Genomic DNA, 15,973 nt, shown 5'->3' on the forward strand with positions numbered 1-15,973 from the left:
GAAAAATTTTAGACATAATTATAACTACGTACATAATCTAAGTTGAAAAATATAATTATACATATTTATCACACATATATTAAGTATATAATGATCATTTTTTTTCAAAATACCTACCCAATTAGCCAAACATTGACATGAGAATCTTGTGAGCATTCTTAGAAATCTTATGATACAAACTAAATAAAAATATTTTTAAGAGATGGAAGAATGAGATTTTAAAAATATCATTTCACAAGAATATATTTTATGTCATAAACCAAATGTCCATTAAAAGTAGGGATGTCTTGATATAATTTGCATTCTCAGATTTCGCATCTCTTGTGATGTTTTCGATAGATTTTCCAGAAACTGATTTAAGAAAAACTCTATCAATTACAAGAAAAATATCACAAATAAATACAGATGATGTGACATTATATAATTTATTAAAATATATCAAGAAAAAGTGAATTAAACCCAGTAAATGATAAGATGCCACATCACTGGCATGACTTTCTTACAAACCCAGCACGCTCCAGAGACGAGCACAAACCAAACTTCCGCTCCCCCTACAAGCCGAGACCAACTCCTCGAGCATGAAACCGCGCACATGGGGCAGATTTAAATGCCCAAAACTATGTAGCGTTATTAACTCAACTTTCAAAATTACACTGGGATGAGGTGCCACAAATATTCATCTGATTACAGCAAAGAGGTCAAGACAGTTAAATATTCCCCGCGTTATCAAGTATTGGCAAGCTCAGTCAATGACGATGGGAACCGAAACTCAACAAAATGTCATTGTTGTGTTACCTTCAACTGCTAAAAAAGCAAGGCAGGCAATGGCGCTTGCCAACAAACAATGCGGTCAAGTGTTCTGTCAAGAAGTTGGTTACCTGTTTCTTCCACAGATCTGTTAATCAGTCTACCAGATCCAGTTAATCAGATTCAGAATCGTCACGTTCTCATCCTCTGCAAGACCGAGATTGTCCTCGGAACCAAGTTGAAGGAAGTTATCTGCAGCCATTCAAGAGGCTCAAAAATCAAAACTAGTTCGGGAAAATTGTGTTGAATTCAGGGTGTCAATTTGGAGCTTGAAGCAAATCAGATCAAATTGATGACTTGAACTTGTCAGTGATACAATTGTAAAATTAATGTTACACACATCACAGTATTAATTGGCTAAACCAAGAAAACGAAAAATTATTTAATGAAGATGCTGAAAAATCACATAAAAAAAAAGTAAATCAGAGACCCTGAGCCTAACGTCAGAAACCAAAGCTAAGAATCAGTGAACTGTACTGAAAGAACTAGAACACTAACTTCTCACAAAAAAGCTATCTCCTCTCATCGTATCTCCTCTCATCATTTCTCCTAGATCCTGAAGGTAACCTCGAAGAATCAACAGAGCTTCTAATTTTTGCCTCCATGTGCTTCTCTTCCTTTTGATCTCCTGCCAACTTTAGTCTCCGCTGCATCTCTACAGTATATCGACGCCACAATGATTCTCTCTCTTTCCGTGGCATTTTCATGTATCTAGGATCAGGCTTCAGAAGGCGTTTAGCAGTTGACCAGGATGTAAGAACTGTTTTTCCATCTTCTGTCTCCCGGGCAGCTGTCTCGGCAGTCAAGACTTCAGATAATAGTGCTCTGAACTCATGCACGCATCTCTACAAAAGTCAATACCATAGAAAAGATGATTGACATCAAAACAGTGTTGCACGTACTTCATACCCCACTGAATCATACTGTATTAATTGCTCAAATTGCATAGAACATTCAATAGATACAACACAAAAATATGGTCAAATTGGTCCCCAAAGAGAGAACAATCATTTGATTATCTGACTTCCATATTGGAGGTCTCAAGTTCAGGCTTAGGATAGGATAGGATAGGCAAACTGCAGATTAGCTTTTAACCCGTGTGGCGAGATGCAACACAACTGTATGGTAGAAGTCAAATGACACCAACCCAACAGTCTGTGATGTGCTGAACTAAACCATGCTCAAGCCGTGACTGGGTCAAGTAGACCAGATTATTAAAATGGTTTTGTTGGGGCAGGGTAGTTGCAGTCCTTAATTCATTATAATGTGCAGGGAGATAATGTATTAGTCAACTCACGCAACATAATGTAGAAACCCCAAGGGAATTGTTTCTATTAAAAGGATAACAACATGATGTATATTTGGGTAAATAGTCCTGTTTTACATGTTGCTTGAATTTTTTAACAAACAAAATGGGCAAAATAAATTATATTTTCTTTTCAAAATTTACATATGCTCGCCAATTATCTACTTCTTGTGCATCAAATAAGGCTTACTTTTGTCCAACTAAATCCAACTTGACACAACCAGTTTATTAGATAGCCTAAGTGTCATTTTCATTATAACAATAAATCATCTGTAATTAGAATATACACTTACCTATAAAATTCTAACATCTTAATTAACCCTTATATCTAAATGCATCTCTTACCAAAACCACACAAGCATGACACAATTGACCCATTTCAGTACTATATACACTTGTAGCCATAAAAAACACAAAAAATACAAACATAAATGAGTCACAAAACTTAAATTTGAAGGCACAAAGTCACTAATATTTGCTTTATACTGCTTACCCTTTGATTAGATGTTCATGCTTCCATATGATTGTGTTATGAAATATCAAATATAGGTATGTTCCATAATTTTTGTTTCAATATTTTACAGTTTCACAGTTTAGGCTAGATTTATACTCAATAAAATAGTGACCAGTAACAGCTGCAAGAATTTTCTCCCATTAATGACAAGAGGACCAATATAAAATTCAACATGTTTGGTATATGTTTTGTGTAACTTGATTTAAAATTTTGGCTAGTCATTTAAGACGTTTGCAGGTAAAATTTTGGAGTGAAAACATGTGAATCTATGTCTTAAACAAGTTTGCAAAATTTACAAATAAATTCATGGATGCCATCCATTGCATGTGAAATAACAACACCCCAAATAACCATGACTGCTATAGTGCAACCATTTTTGTTACACGAACCATCACTATTTTCTAAAACTACAGATACCTGGACCAAATAGAAGTGACATCAATAAAGTTTCTGGAAGGTCCAACAACAATTCTGGAAAATCTGGACTTGAGCCCTGGGACATAGGAGAGTCATATGGGCCTGGTTAAAGGGCTTAGGGCTTTGGATTGGCACCAGCATCGTTGTAGCAGTCCCTTAGGGTTTTAGATCCTAAATTCTTGCTTTGATACTACATTAAAGAAAAAATGGAATAGCAAAAAAGATCTCTAATAACTGGAGAACCCAGGGATGATTCGGTCTCACATGAGATAATATATCTCATAAATACGCAAGGACAATAATACTCCTTAATGCAAAGCGACACTGATAAATTTCCTCACCATGTTGTTTAACTTGTTTTTGTTAACATATTTATGTGTTTATGTCATTTTGGTGCGACATATGAACTATGAGGCGTGCTCCAAAGTATGAAGTTACTAACTCTCAAACATGTTATGAGATTTATTTTTCATATGATATCTTACTTTACACTGCATTCAATTAAAAAAAAAATACAGGGCTTTTCTCACCAATAAGAGAACTGAAGTAATGTATAATCACATACATCTAAGTTCATTTAAATGTACCAAAACTAGAGTTTTTTATGACAGAAGGATAAGCTAAAATGGAGCTGGAGGGGCAGGAAGAAAGAATCTCACTTGCACAGGAGATGACTAGTTTTTATTGAAAAACATTAGCACTTACGATTTTGGGGTCAAACCATGAGAAACTCTCTGGTGTCTACAAATTTGCTAATGCAAAAAAATGAATTCATGAACGCAACAACTGCTACACATTATGTATCACCCACCCGCCGCAACTACTACACCGTGACCATTATGGTTAGACCACCCACTGTTTTTTTCAAACCATTATTAACAATGCATAAGGAGTGCTGATTTCACCACAATGGCTGATTACGTTCAACAAGGAATAAGCTGGAAACACAAAATAGTAGAAGTGCATCACAAAGAGAAGGCACCTTCAGCATCCAAGTGGAAGACAAAAGACTTGTAAAAAAATTACCTCATGCAATGTTTTAACATGTTCCCGGAACAACTTTTCCAAATCTGAGGCATCTAGATCAGTGTTTGTTGCACGTCTCTGAGGATCCTTCTCCAGTTTAGGCTTCGATTCTGTCCAGGATGCCTGAATTTACAAGAGAAAGCAAGAGCACAGTTTGGTCAGTGGCTCAAGGAGAATCAAATCCCAACTGCAACAACAAAACGAAAATTAAGTGAGCCAAGAAGACAAGAAATCTTAAAACTAATTACTAATAATATTGGGGCACTGTCCCAACATGTATGTGCACTCCAGCACATCACATAAATCAAAACTGCCAGAATGTTAAGCTTCATGTTGTTTGCCAATTAAACTACATTATAGAATTTATGAAAATTTTCAAAGATGGCAAACCACTAGAGAACTGTATGAACTGCTAGGCCTTGAAAACTTCACCCAGATCCAGACCACCGCTCTGAAGGCCTCAGGCATCCAACCATCTATACAGATATACTTTTGAGAAACTAGGCAAAGCTCTAATTTTTTGACATCTTGTAAATAAGATCAAAGTTTAGTCTAATGCAACTGCAATTATTTTCTGAACAGTGCCCAAATGGATGGAGGGAAAGCACTTTAGGACCTATATATTAAAAATATAGGAGATATTCAAGATTGCAATAATTGTCCTGAAATTAAACATATGAGTTGAACAAAGAAGGAATAATCTGAACAAAGACTAAGAAAAGAAAAAAAGGATATGAGAAAATTGATACAGTTTTTATTTTAGGGGGTCAACAAGAATGGTTATATGACAACTAAAAATATTAATGGGAAAGTTTAGTTAAGGAGGGATTTGCAATGGGGATTGAAGCAAAGCAACAAAGATACAAAAAGTAGATCCTTAATGTATGGGGAATTCTCTAGTTTCACCCCTTATAGTTGTAATAATAGTTGTTATCTCATCATAAAGATTTTAGTAACTTCTATATACCTAATTCCCTCCTTTTCTAAAACCCACCGCAAAACTTCCCCCAACACCCAATCAAAAGTTTTGTCCAGGTCAATGAAAAGTACATGCAACTCCCTATTTTTTTCGCTTCACTTTTTCACTAGTCTCCCTAATATATTTATAGCCTCCATTGCAGATCCTCTGGGCATAAAATCAAACATATTTTCTCAATTTGTCATTACTAGTGTCAGTCCTTGTTCTATGATCCTTTCTAAAAGTTTCATTGTTTGACAGTTTGTCTCAAATGTTTAATTTTCACATTAGTTATAACAATTTTGAATATTTCTTTGTTTATATGTAGGCACAAAAGAGTTTTGCTCCACTTATCTTCCATTTTCTTAAGTCTTTACAATCTTGCTAAAAAAACTAGTCGATGGTCCAATAATATTGAATTTTTCATCTCCTCTAATGCATACAGAACTTCATGTTGTTCAATTAATTATAAGTTGCCTAAGAAGCACTGATATCACATGAAGCACGGATATGACACGATACTGACACGACAATACGACAATTTTAAAAAATGACGATATGAGATGACAGGGGCATGTTAATTAATTAATATAAAATCATATATATTTAGGCCTGTTTTCCCTTTTAGATGACAAATATTGTGGTAATTTTGATCAAAAATGAAATATAAGCATCATTTTGCAAAATTATCAATAACATATTTTACAAACTACGCTTACAGAATCATCAACTACATTCATATTATAGAGCCTTGGTCCAACACTAAAAAAAAAACACTAGGGCATGGCTGATGGTGAGCAATAAGCAAGGCTCAACAAGAAATTAAGTTTAAGCCTTCCATTTTGTCGTCAAGTTTGAGAAGATGAGAAAAAATGGAAGAAAGCAAAAGAAAATAAATAAATAAATAAATAAAGCGGCAGCCGGCAGTCTCCTGAAGCCTTACGTTCAGCTCCAGATATGCACTCTTGCAGATTAAGAATAAAAAACTTGGATGGCAAAAATACCCCCAACTAACACACATAATTACTAAAATGGCAACCACTAGACAAGGCACGCTCAAATAAAGCCTTCTGTGAAAACATTGCCTAATTGATCCACAGATTTCACAATTGCAGTCCCCACAACCTTCTTCAACTCCGCATCTCTCACAAAATGAGGGCCAATTTCAATGTGCTTAGGCCTCTCATGAAACACTGGGTTGCTAGCAATGTAAAAGCTAGCTTAATTACCATAAAACATATCTACGGGCTTCGCAACCAAAAATCCCATCTCTAATATACGAGACTTCAACCATATAAGCTGACTTATAATGTGACCCATAACTTAGTACTATACTCCAGCACTAAATCTTGCTACATTAGGTTGTTTCTTTCTACATCATGTAACAAGATTACTTCCCACAAATGTACAATATCCACTAGTAGACCTTTAATCATCAACCGTGCCAGCCCAATTCGCGCCAGGGTATCCCATGATCTCATGGTTTCTATTACATTTATATATCAAACCTCTACCAGCAGAGCCTTTGAGATACCTTAGAATTCTACAAACAGCATCCGAGTGTGATTCTTTGGGGCTTTCCATAAACTAATTCACCACCCCATGACAAAAGGATATGTTAGGTCTAGTGACAATCAAGTAAACTAATTTGCCAACCTTCCTATATCAATATTTCTCTTCAAAGTCTGATCAAGCATCCCTAGAAAACATCCTTACTAGGAGGAAGTTACACCAAATCCCGTGTCCCACTAGCGGTCAATGCACCCATTTCTACATCCATTGCATTCTTCCACCTAGGATTAGCAAGTATTTCAACATGTGCAGAAGGGATAGAGACGGAAGACATAGACCGAGGTTGTTAGAATCTGGATCCTACATAGGATCTTGGGGAGGATCTGCAAGATCAGATCATAGGAACAGATCGTGAATCGAAATATTCTATTTACAATGTAAAATAAATTAAAATTTTATTTATTTGGCATTTTATGACAACTCTCTGTAAAATTATTCTAACAATTTGGTAGTAGTTTAAGAAATTTAAAAAAATTTCAAGAATGTCATTAGCTTGCTAGCTAGCACCTTGCAGGTTTTTCCTTCAACAATTTTGACACTAAAAAAGTTTAACTAGTCTGAACTGCAAAGGTCAGACTGTTGCTAGCTTATTTATTTAATAATTGTAATTAAAAGGAAAAGCAAAAAGAATGAAGAGAAAAAGGAAAAAGAACCAGGAGCTGACAAATGAAGGGTAAAAGAGGCAGCTTCATGGTGACAATGATGTCTCTGCCTACTTGACATTGTTCATAAGACCTCAATTGTTTCTTTGGGTCAATAATTGATGAATTCACACAAGGAACATAATTTTGGTCTACAGGAATAAGGGTAGGGGCAGGAGTATCAATGCACAAGGGGGAACAAGAACTCATAGCACTCAAAATACACTCATTCAAGGACGACCCAACAATAGAGGCATAAAATGTCCTCTCAAAAAAGGTAAAATGTACACAAACATATCTGTTGTGAGTGTGGGGATCATAACATCATATCCTTTCTGAGTTCTTGAGTATCAACAAAGACACATTCACTAGCACAAAGAGGAAAGTTGTATAAACCTGTATGTCGAACATGAACAAAACATATACACCCAAGACACGAGGAACAACAGGAACATGGATGCTTTTTGGTACACTTAATAGAGAAGGTAATTTGTTCCCCCAGAACTGGAGGTCCTCCTTGAGCAGAAAACATGTCGCAAGAAGGGCATCAGTCCAAAGGGTTACAGGATCAAGCATATGAAGGACTATAGATCGTGCTATTTCAAGTGAATGTCTATTTTTCTGTTCAGCTACTCCATTTTGCTGAGGGGCATGTACATATAATGTTTGAGGAATAATTCCTACGGCCAGGCAAAAAGACATCTTATTTTGAACAAATTCAAGTGCATGATCAGATCTAAAGAGTTGAATACTAATGCCAAACTGAGTTTTTGTTTCCCTGTAGAACTGAGACTGAGTAATACATTAACATAGTCAAACCTGTCTTTTAACAGATAGATCCAAGTTATACACGAAAAATCATCCACTACAAATGCAAAATATTCTTGACCCGTCAAATTCTTGACTCTACAGACCACAAACATCTGAATAAATAAGAGAAAACAATGATTTACTACAAGACTCAACTCTAGATGGAAAAGATGTCCAAGTATGCTTTCCTAATTGACACACAAAACACTCAAAACAAGAAATAGACTTGAAGGAAGAACTTGTCGCAATTGTTAAAGGGATGGATGACCCAAACGAGCATGCCATTGATCTAGAGAAAGACCATGAGTAGAAATTGAAGAAGTCACATGACAAGAACTTGATCTACCACCACCACCATCATAATAGTAGATGCCATACTTCTCAAGCCCTCCACAAATCATCTTCTTGGTCTGTAGATCCTAAATAACATAATAAGATGGAAAGAAGGTCATAGAATAGTTATTAGATTTAGTTAATTGACTAACTGATAATAGGATTTAGGAATTTTAGGCACATATAATACATAAGAAAGAGGAATAGAAGGAAATAAAAGAATATTACCACAAAAATTGGTGCAATCGAACCATCAAGAAGAGTAACCTTAAAGAGTGTAAAATACTGGGTTTTATGGGCTGAAGTAAATTAGGACTACCTCCCATATAAGAGAAGGCACCAAAATCAATAACCCGGGGTGAGGATGAAGAGATGAGTGAGCACTACAGCACTAGATGTTGAATACTAGGTTTGGAATTGTTGAATCATGCAGACAAGATTGTTATACTCCCCACATGACATGGCAGATGAAGTATTCAACTAACCAATGGAGTGGCTAGATACACTTAAAAATGCCCAAGTAGGTTTCCCACGGAAATCAAAACAACAGTCAATAGTATGATTTCCTTGCCACAATGTGTGCAAATGCAAGAGTTACCACAGTGAACTCCTTTCCAAATACACTACTTTGGCCACAATCGTGATCCAAATATCATCCCCATCCTCATACTTCAACATTTCCCTGACCATGGTTAAACATATTTCTAACTGTGGCTGAATTATCATAGAAGAAGCCTAAGCAAAAGACTATGAGCCATTTCTGGTGATCTGTTGAGTTCTAGCATATACTTCATTGATAGATGGTATCATTTCACCAGCCCAACCACGATTAAACGTAATGCTAACTATAGCTGAACTATCATGGGAAGAAACCTAAGACAAAGACTAAGGGCTATCTTTGGTGTTCCACTGGATTCTCGCATATGCCTCATTCATAGATGGGGTTGGTTCACCAGGCCCAACCACAGTTAAATGTAGTGCCAACCAAAGCTAAACTATCAAGGGAAGAAGCATAAGAATAAGATTGAGAGCCATCTTTGGTGATCTGCTGGTTTCTAGCATATGCTTCATTCATAGATGGTACGGATTCATTGGAAACAATCGGATCTAGGATGAGTTGAAGCTCAAGACTCAACCTAGAGCAGCCAATGACTCTGCCCTTTGCCACTTAATGATCTCAATTTCAGAACTAACCAGTTGAGAGATGTTGAGTTCCTCCTACATACACTTCAAAGTGTTATGATACTCACTAATGGACCTAGTAATATTTGAAAAACTTCTCATGTATGTAAAAAACACGAGTTTGATTTTTATCTCGTGAAAAGCTTTCATGGAAATCAGACGGTCTTGGCTGTTCTATGAAACATCACATTTGAAACAATTCCTGGCTCTCCATGCCATTCCACAGCCACACAAGCAACACGTAGATCTCTTTCATCCAATCTTCATAATCGTTGTAGCCTGGAGATGGAAGGAGAATGTGGCAAATACTTGGACTTCCCTTTCGCATTAATATACACACGACTGCCTAAAACCACAAGGAGTAGTTGGAGGATCCAACCAATTCGATGGCCGTGATCTCTATGTTAACAGTATCAGTTGAAACCCTATGAGGCCATCAAAATCACCTCTAATACACTACAATCAGCACACATTGGTATCGAAAATGAAAAACGCAGAAACAATGTGAAATAAGACACCAACCACAGCACACACATTCACAGAGCATAACTTCCAAACTTCAAAGATCCAGAACTTCAACAGGTGCCACTGAACACATTGAAGTTACAATATCCGACCAGGAGTTACTTGACTACACAGACGAAGGCAAACCACAAGAAGCACCAAGGCACTTAATAAACAACCTAGCAGCCTAGCAGCACAGCAGCTACAGGCATTACGGCTAGCAGCAACTAGAAGCAAGTGCTGGCAATAACATGAAATAGTCATTGAACAACAATTGGAAACCCACCGGAAACTGGTACAAGATTGCAAGCAAGCAATCATGAATACACAGCATTAAAACAGCATCATCATACCATAATCAGCCAATGAACAGAAAAACAACAACAGCAATATACCTGCAAGAGAGTATAACTGCTTCACATCAACAAACCACCATGAACACACAGTGTCCTACCAAGGATGCTGCACAACCAAACCAAAATGGAAAAGTGTCCCTAAACAACTCTCAAACCAACCAAAAAATCAGATTTGATAACTGAAAGGGGGAAGATAAAAAGAAAGAAAAGAGTGACTAAAACAACTCAGATAAATCAAATTTAGGGAAGATCAATGCTCTGATACCATGTTGTAAAGTTAGAGACGGAGAAGAGAAGGAGAACAAAAAAAAATAAAAAGCAAGGAATAAAATAGGCAGTTGTTTCCTGAAGCCTTCTGTTCAGCTCCAGATCTGCACTTTTATGTATAATAAAAAAAACTTGAAAGACAACAATATCCCCACTTACACCTAATAATTACTAAAATAGAGTATCTCTTGTAACATATTTTATTTTCATCACTCAACTACTAAAAAAGATCACCATCATTTCTTTTTAATATCTTCTTCATTAATTAATACATTGCCATCCTCATTTTTTCTACACTTAATACTGCCCAAGTCTCCTTGTTAACTCATTTGGATGTAAAGATCTTCTGAACTTGGAGGCTCCTGCATACAAACACCAGACAATTTTCTACTACTACAACGACTTTAAATAGCATTAATTTTACATAATGATAACTGCAACCCTACAGATCTCAGAAAAAAACCGATTCAGCAATTGTCCGCGTCTTCATAGAAACCAAGAAAAAATTTGGTGTAATCAAATAATACTACCTGAGGGTCCTTAATTGTTTCCACAAGTAGAGCTTGATATGATGTCACTGCCTCCTTTCTTCGAACTTTCATTCGCACCCTTTCCATTTCTTGTTCCTCCCTTTCTTTCCGTTTCCGTAATTCTCGCTCTCTTTCCTTTAGCTTCTCCTGAGAATAGGTGCAAGCAGACCAAATCAACACTTCCACAAGAATTAAGAACAAATATGAACAGTATGTAGGTTCATTGTCAATTAATTATAAGTGCGGAGCCATCCCCAGGAAACCAAACTGTCTAACTTGAGCAGGATATTTTCAACAGAAAAATGACACGAGGAGGGGCAAGGAGGAGAGAGAGGTATACAACATACATGAAAACATAAACATCCCAACTAGTGCATATGCATAATTTTTCATTGTCGCGTTTTGGTCATCCTTGACTGGAAAAGTTGAAACGTCTTGTTCCTAATCTGAGTTTTGTGTCTATTCTTGATTGCGAATCTTGTTAATTTGGAAAGCACCATCGTATCCCTTTTGCTTCCTGAGTCAATAAACGGGCTGCAAGCCCTTTCATGTTAGTCCATTCCAACGTTTGGGATCCTAGTAGAGTTGTGTGCAAATTGGATTTTCAGTACTAACCTTTGTGGATGATTATTCAAGAATGACTTTGCTCTATTTAATAAAAATCGTTCCAAGTTATTTTATATATTTTGTGTCTTTTGTTCTGAAATAAAAACTCAATTTGGTTTGAAGTAATAATGCTAAAGAGTATTTCTGTTCACAATTCACTACTTATATGACTCAATTTGGTAGTGTCCATCAATCATCTTGTGCCCACACTCCTCAACAAAATGGGGTTGTAGAGAAGAAAAATAGACATGTCCTTGAAATCACTCGCACCTTACTTTATCAAATGCATGTACCTAAAGTTTTTTGGAGTGATGTTGCACCCATGGTCTTAAATTTCCATGAAATTCTCGAAATTTCCGGTTCCTATCACCCTCAAAGTCGAAATGGCATTCGATTTCCGTCTTGCATAATTTCCGTCAAAATCTCAATGAATCATCTTAAATTTATCGAAAACTCAAAATTTTAGTGAAACTTGTTGAAATTTTAACTATACAATGAAATTTTACCAGAATTCAAATGAGAGATTTAGGAGTGAAATTTCTCTCTTAATTTATTTTTATCGAAACAAAAGATTATTATAAATGCTTTTGAAATTATATGAAAAAAATAAACTTACAGCAACACTGTATTTAATCATTCATGTCTAAATTATCATTATTTGTATAATAAATAACATTTAAATGATTTATGAACTTTATTTGTTTAACTGAACATGTTTAATTACATTATCTTATAAATATGTTTGATACACATGCTATATTACAACTTTTCCACCTCATACACAACATACATGTATTTAACTTGTAATATATTAGTCCTAAAACTTTTATTATGTCTGTCAACCATTTCTAAAGTTTCACAAAGAATTTCATGCTTTACTACTGATTTTCATAATTTTTTCAAATCAAAATCGAAACTAACATAGAAATCGAAATTTCCGCACTTTTGGAGCTTTGAAAGTGAAGTCAAAATTGAAATTTGAGACCTTGGTTGTACCTACTGCTTCTACCTCTGTTCTTAGTGGGTGAATTTCCTAGTCCATTCTCTTGCCTAATTCACCTTTATTTTCTCTCCCTCAGGTATTAGGGTGCGTGTCCTTTGTTCATCAACTAACTCTTGGGGCAAGTAATTTGGATCCTTGTTCTATAAATGTGTCTTTCTAGGCTACTCATATACTCAAAAGGGATATCATTGTTATAGTCCTGTGCTGCATCGCTTCTTTGTTTCTGCAGATGTTACCTTCTTTGAGTCTACACCTTACTACACCCAGTCCCTGAGTGCTTCTAAGCTCAATAAGTCTTCCTCCACATCTTCTCTTGGATTTTTTTTAAAGAACGCAGCACAAAACCCTAATGTACATCACCATTAACTTGTATGGACATGTTAAGATATATGATCAATCATTTGATCTTACTAGAATTTTGTGAGGAAATGTACTAAAGAATGCTGCACATATTATAAATTAGGTGTCTTTTTTTTTTTTCTCTTGCTCCTAGAACTAGTTATGAGTTTCAGCTGAGCAAGAATCTTAGCTTGAATGCTTCTGTGGTTGGGACTGAACAATACAAGTGAGACCCTACAACCCACAATTGAAGAAAGCTTGGATGTAAAACATTTTTTGGTCACTCAATACTCCAATGTGGAGATACCACAAAATTAGCAAGCCTGCTATTTTAGATGATATTATGTTCTATGTGAAATAACATGAATATGATATAGGTGTGGCCTGCAGGTTTTGATCCAGCCACTTTCTAGGCGATCATGGATAGTCCTCAAGCCTCTCAGTGGATGAACGATATGGTTGATGAGTTGACATCCATGGATCATGACACATTTTGGAATTGGTGGAGCTGCCTGCCCAAGGCAAACTTGTGGCTGCAAATAAGTTTTGAAAACCAAAAGAGACTCCAGAAGTGAAATGAGAGATAAAAGGCCATGGTTGGCCGCAAATAGCTACAAAGATGTTTACATGGAGTAGCTATATGGTTTTGAGGTAATTGGCAAGGAATACCTTGTGTGCAAATTGACAAACTCCATGTGTAGATTGAAGCAGGCTTTAAAGCAACTGTATCTTAGGTTTGATGAAATCATTACTTTGCATTTTAAAAGGTTAAAAAAACACTCACTGACCCTTGCATATACCTAAAAGCGAGTGGAAGCAATTTAATAGTTTTAATATTTTATGTTGATGATATGTATTGCATGCTAGCAATGATGCTACACTAAGGTATTTTTGTCTTATTTCAAAGAACCGTGTTGATCAATTTCTCTATAAATTTGTTAGATTACAACTTTACCTAAATGCTTAGGCTATTAGGTTGATGGCCAACAATGTATGTCAAGCTTTAACACTCCCTTGCTTCTCCAGCCCAATTGTACATGGAGAGAGAGAGAGGCAAGCAATACATAACACCCATTACAGGGAATACGATAACTTTTAACCACCAGATAATAAACATGCATTTAACATGATTAAAACCCAAGACCTCCTCACAATTATAGCTTTGATACCATATTAGGCTACCACTTTATCTAAAAGCATAAGCTATTGGTTGTCGGCCAACAATGTATATCAAGCTTTAACAAGATACAATATGCAATCTTGTTCACCTTGTTTAGTGCCTATTTTGAGAAACTCGTGGAGACTCAATGTTCATACAAAATTTCTGATGATAGAAAGCACATGAAAGAAGACTCATGTGCATCAATCACTTGTAGCTTAATGTTAAAGAGGCTCCAACTCAAATCATATGCATGCTTTCAAAATTCACGTTCCAAAAGTTCCATTTTCATGTGGTCAGAAAAAGCTTCTTCTCCAATGCCACAAAGGACAATCAGAAAGATTGATTTTAAAAGCTAACCCCCACCCTACCTATTTTACCCAGAGTAAAACTTCTCTCTGCCACCTACAATAAAATCCATATGAAGGGAATTCCAATTCCCAAGACAAGCGTTGTCAAAAAAAAAAATTAGAGCTTTGGCCCACGAGCCTCATTGTGTTCCAATACACTAGATGGATTTTGAAGCCCCCTCCCACTTTCCCTACAAGGAATCTTCTCCGCATGCTTTCCAACCTTTAGCTACCAAACAAGGAATGGAAATAGACATAAGAAGTAGACCAGAAGATTTAAAAATGGGCTCAAGGTGAGCTTTCTTCCCTTCTACATGTGTTAAACTTTCCAACCTGCAAGCTTCCTTTCAAGCATCTCAATGATGGGATTCCACAAGGATTTCTATTTAAATTTAGCTCCCAATGGCAGCTCCAAGTAAAACTATAGGGAAAACCTTGCACCCCAAAATCTCTACCAAGAAACAACCATGCAACACTCCATTGAACAAAATCAGCTTATTCAACTTATATCCACCTAAAGGCGTGAAATTGCTTCAAACCATAAAAGGACATAATAATAAATGAAACATCAAGATACCCCTATCCGCTCTTGCAACATTGAGTCCCTCAAAAGTCCCTGTTGGCATATTGCTAAGATCTTCCATGACAAGGATAAACAAAAAAGGAGACAATGGATCTTCTTGCTTCAATCCTCTCAATGATTTGAAGAATCCCTAGAGCCACATCCACGAGCATAAAGAATCTTGGAATGGAGAACACTTCTTACTACAAAAACACCACTTTTCATACAAACCCATCTTTCCCAACATAAAAAGAAAAAAAAACCCAATTTACATGGCAGTAAATCATCTCCATATCAAGCTAGCAATTTTGTCCCCTATATCCTCTTTCCTTCCCTCATTTTATTACTTAGGAGTCCACCATCTTCATTTAGGGGTGAACTCAGTTTTATTCGGTTTGGTTATGGCTTAAACCAAAAACTGAACATAATTGTTCAGTTCTTAAAAATATAAAACTGAAACCGAACCACAAACCACCAGTTTAAAAAAAAAAAAAAAAAAAAGCACACAATCCATCAATTAAATGGTTTGGTTATTTTCGGTTTTTTAAATTTTAAACTAAACAAGCCATTAAGGCCAAGACTTGTTACATTATAATAGCTGAAGCCTAAGCCCAAATAAGTCTAGGCCCAAGTAAATTGGAAGCCGAAAACCGGAGGATGCCAGTGTTGGAGAGTATTGTGGGGAATTATAGGAAGTGAAAGAAGTTCCAAAATTCTATTTAACCAATGTG

General features: G+C 36.1%; 1 protein-coding gene across 8 annotated transcripts in view; it reads right to left on the bottom strand.

Annotated features, from left to right (window-relative positions):
• Positions 1–245: 245 nt before the first annotated feature.
• LOC131154193 (pre-mRNA-processing protein 40C) overlaps positions 246–15,973 on the bottom strand; it is a 119,920-nt gene continuing 104,192 nt past the window's right edge. For 5 of the 8 annotated variants that reach the window (XM_058106790.1, XM_058106788.1, XM_058106787.1 and 2 more), the window contains 3 exons: positions 11,224–11,370; positions 4,071–4,193; positions 1,069–1,652 (listed from right to left, as the gene is read on the bottom strand). In XM_058106790.1, coding sequence (XP_057962773.1) covers positions 1,320–1,652; positions 4,071–4,193; positions 11,224–11,370 — 603 coding nt within the window. In that variant the 3' untranslated portion in view covers positions 1,069–1,319. Of the gene's footprint in view, positions 1,000–1,068; positions 1,653–4,070; positions 4,194–11,223; positions 11,371–15,973 lie in introns of those variants that run through there. The other 3 variants (XR_009136385.1, XR_009136386.1, XM_058106789.1) reach the window with 3 other exon arrangements.

Source organism: Malania oleifera, chromosome 4, assembly GCF_029873635.1.
Source record: "Malania oleifera isolate guangnan ecotype guangnan chromosome 4, ASM2987363v1, whole genome shotgun sequence".
Lineage (NCBI taxonomy): Eukaryota > Viridiplantae > Streptophyta > Magnoliopsida > Santalales > Ximeniaceae > Malania > Malania oleifera.